Genomic DNA, 1,846 nt, shown 5'->3' with positions numbered 1-1,846 from the left:
AATTCTCAAATTCCTCTGAGAGATTTTCTCTATCTTTCCAGGGCCCACTAATGGCTACTGTAGAGTACTATCACCACTTAAGTTAATACTTTGCCATGAAACCATACAATTTGGTAATTTTCTCCATATCGGTGAATATCTCCCTTCCTTGTATATTATCTCATTTTATTCCTTTTGTTAACCCCTAGTGGTACCTTAAAGGGAGTTTGCCTGCTGCAAGCATTTGGAAAATGTTTAAGAAATCATTTGTTGTTTTGGAGGTCTTAATACAAGTTTTAAACTATTTTCATTTAAAAATTTAACAAATGTCATTTGTATGTGTGCATGTGTGTGTATATATATCTGTCTGTTTCCAGGGACAATCCATAGCAGAGTTAAATCATAAGGCGGTGTATATACAGGGCGATTTGAAATACCTCTCCTGAAAAACTTAAAGAACAATGATCATTGAGTAATATAAACAATGATTGATAAGGTTAATCTGAAGGTTGGAGTGCATGCGATATGCAATTCCTTTCCACTAGTAGGCTTTACTCCTGGGAGAAGAGGAGAGTACTGGTGGTTATCCTCTCATTCTTTGGCTTTAGGGCAACTGTGTAGGTGTCCTGTAAGGGTCTACAGATAGGCATAGTCTTGGGAGAAAGCAGGCCTCTGGCACATCTGGGATGGGTCAGATCCTCCCTGATAACCTCCTAGTCATCTACAGGCTGGCACTTCTTAATCTCAATGACAATTTAGTACACTTGCCCTTTGCTCTACTGAGATCATAATTTACTCTGAGGCTCTACCCTTGTCCCTGAAGAGAATGGAGAATGTGGCTTAAGAATTAGTCCAACTGCTGAAGGACTCAGACTTTCCCCTTTGTATTATTTTGGGGCATCAAGAGGAGATGTAAGGAATCAAAAGCATAATGATTACTATAGACTTCTCATTATTAAGCTTTAGAAGTTGCCCCCAAATTAAAATGTATAACAAATACCTACTTATGATCACCTTGCAAGTTTTAGCAAACATAAAATTAACTTTATATAGCTTATCAATACCAGTTTGTCACTATGCCTAAAAATCTTATTAGAATTTTAAAAACTTAATCCTCAGATTTTATGTCAATAATGGATACAAGCCAACATGACTTTGTCTCAGACCCTTACCAAATAGGTGCTCAGTATTTTATTGAATGAACATTTAGATGAATGCCTTCACTATCAGATCTCGACTATTGCTTAGACACTTTAAGAAATCCAAGATAAGTGTTTTAAAAGTGATTTTTTATTTGTTTTTGAACCATTATCCTCCTTAATATGTCTTTTCTATTTTGCTTCTGTGATTGCTGGTGCTTCATTTATTGCTTCTAAATATCCTTGTTTGATGTTTGCAGATCCCTCTGACATTAGGAACGGACGCTATTCTTCAGCCAGAAAAACCCATTATTCTGAAGGTTTTGACAAGCGATGAGACCATAAGAGGAGCCTGATTTTCCCTATGGTTTTCTGCTATGCTTTTTAGGAAGACCTTTAACTTACTTTTGAATAAAACCCAGATGAAGATGGGCTTAATAAACTGTCCTTGAAAAGTTCTTAGAGATTCAGTACACTCTTTGAGCTTGCTCTGTATCTGTACAGCGTCTGTCTGTTGTGAGTAAGTGAGTGTCAGCTCTGTAGATGCACATTTTCCACTTCTCGTACGATTATCTCCATCCATCACTAAGTGACACCATCAATTCAATTTGAGCTTGGATCAGAGGACACATTTCTCAGTAATTTTATCCACAATTTTTAGTGAGGATGATAATTATAGCTCTGAGTGTAGCAATAAAATTTGTAATATTATATTATATTATTTGAAA

General features: G+C 36.1%; 1 protein-coding gene across 1 annotated transcript in view; it reads left to right on the top strand.

The window, feature by feature from the left end:
- The window catches only part of LOC106147520 (cytochrome P450 3A14), a gene marked incomplete at its 5' end in the record, with an annotated part of 53,437 nt that extends 51,861 nt beyond the window's left edge, over positions 1 to 1,576 (top strand). Inside the window, 1 exon segment of the mRNA XM_013509482.1 lies at positions 1,379 to 1,576. Within this exon segment, the coding sequence (XP_013364936.1) occupies positions 1,379 to 1,474 (96 nt within the window).
- Between the last annotated feature and the right edge of the window lie 270 nt (positions 1,577 to 1,846).

Source organism: Chinchilla lanigera, unplaced genomic scaffold (genome assembly GCF_000276665.1).
Source record: "Chinchilla lanigera isolate Chin_1 unplaced genomic scaffold, ChiLan1.0 scaffold00172, whole genome shotgun sequence".
NCBI classification, from domain to species: domain Eukaryota; kingdom Metazoa; phylum Chordata; class Mammalia; order Rodentia; family Chinchillidae; genus Chinchilla; species Chinchilla lanigera.
This window is presented reverse-complemented; position numbering and strand designations above follow the sequence as displayed.